This window comes from Penaeus monodon, chromosome 32 (assembly GCF_015228065.2).
Source record: "Penaeus monodon isolate SGIC_2016 chromosome 32, NSTDA_Pmon_1, whole genome shotgun sequence".
Taxonomy (NCBI): domain Eukaryota; kingdom Metazoa; phylum Arthropoda; class Malacostraca; order Decapoda; family Penaeidae; genus Penaeus; species Penaeus monodon.
Window position 1 is genome coordinate 35,321,685 of NC_051417.1, and position 710 is coordinate 35,322,394.

At 30.8% G+C, this 710-nt stretch overlaps 1 protein-coding gene across 1 annotated transcript in view; it reads right to left on the reverse strand.

Moving 5' to 3' along the window:
• Nucleotides 1–99: 99 nt before the first annotated feature.
• LOC119593840 (DNA repair protein REV1-like) overlaps nucleotides 100–710 on the reverse strand; it is a 12,070-nt gene continuing 11,459 nt past the window's right edge. The window contains exon 15 of the mRNA XM_037942869.1: nucleotides 100–460. Coding sequence (XP_037798797.1) covers nucleotides 346–460 — 115 coding nt within the window. The 3' untranslated portion in view covers nucleotides 100–345. The remainder of the gene's footprint in view (nucleotides 461–710) is intronic.

Consider the following 710-nt stretch of genomic DNA (forward strand, 5'->3'; position numbering starts at 1 on the left):
TTGAAGAGTTATGAACAAATCAAAGTATGACCTGAGTGAAAAGGAAAAGGAAATTATTCATTTTTAAAAAAATGAAAATATAGAAAGGAAATATATAAGCATATACAACAGACTTTAATCATCCTAAATCACAGATAATGATATTTTCTTACAAAACTAAGATACTACCTTAATTAGATACTGAGATCTAGAGATTTTGTTATGTTTTCTTTTTTACTCAAAATTTGAATTACTTATATTAGTTTGTATATAAAATAAAATAAAACAGATTTTTGGTACTAGGCACTCTATAAGAGAGGGATTATCTCTGTCTCTATGATTCAGGTACTTTGGTAGTTATTATCATTAGTTTTCAATCTTCAATTTAGCATTATGATGCTCCAACATACACTTCTGGACACAGGAAAGCACATTCTGGAAAGCTCTATCCCAAAAAGTGTTTTGCATCTTCTTAATCTGCCTGTAAAGGAGAAATTGTTAGTTGTTAACAAAATTAAAAGTAAAGGGATTAATAAATTAGAAAAAAAAACATAGAAGCCACTATAGTAGACAAGATATATTGTCTATCAGTGTACAGCTCTGACATTAGCCAGCTCTTGAACAGTTCATTAAGCTAGCGCACGACAACTGTTTCCTCAATTTCCCACTCCTCTGGACTCACCTAAGATATAAAAAGAGTGACAGAAGCCAGCTAAGAGTGAGAATGAGAG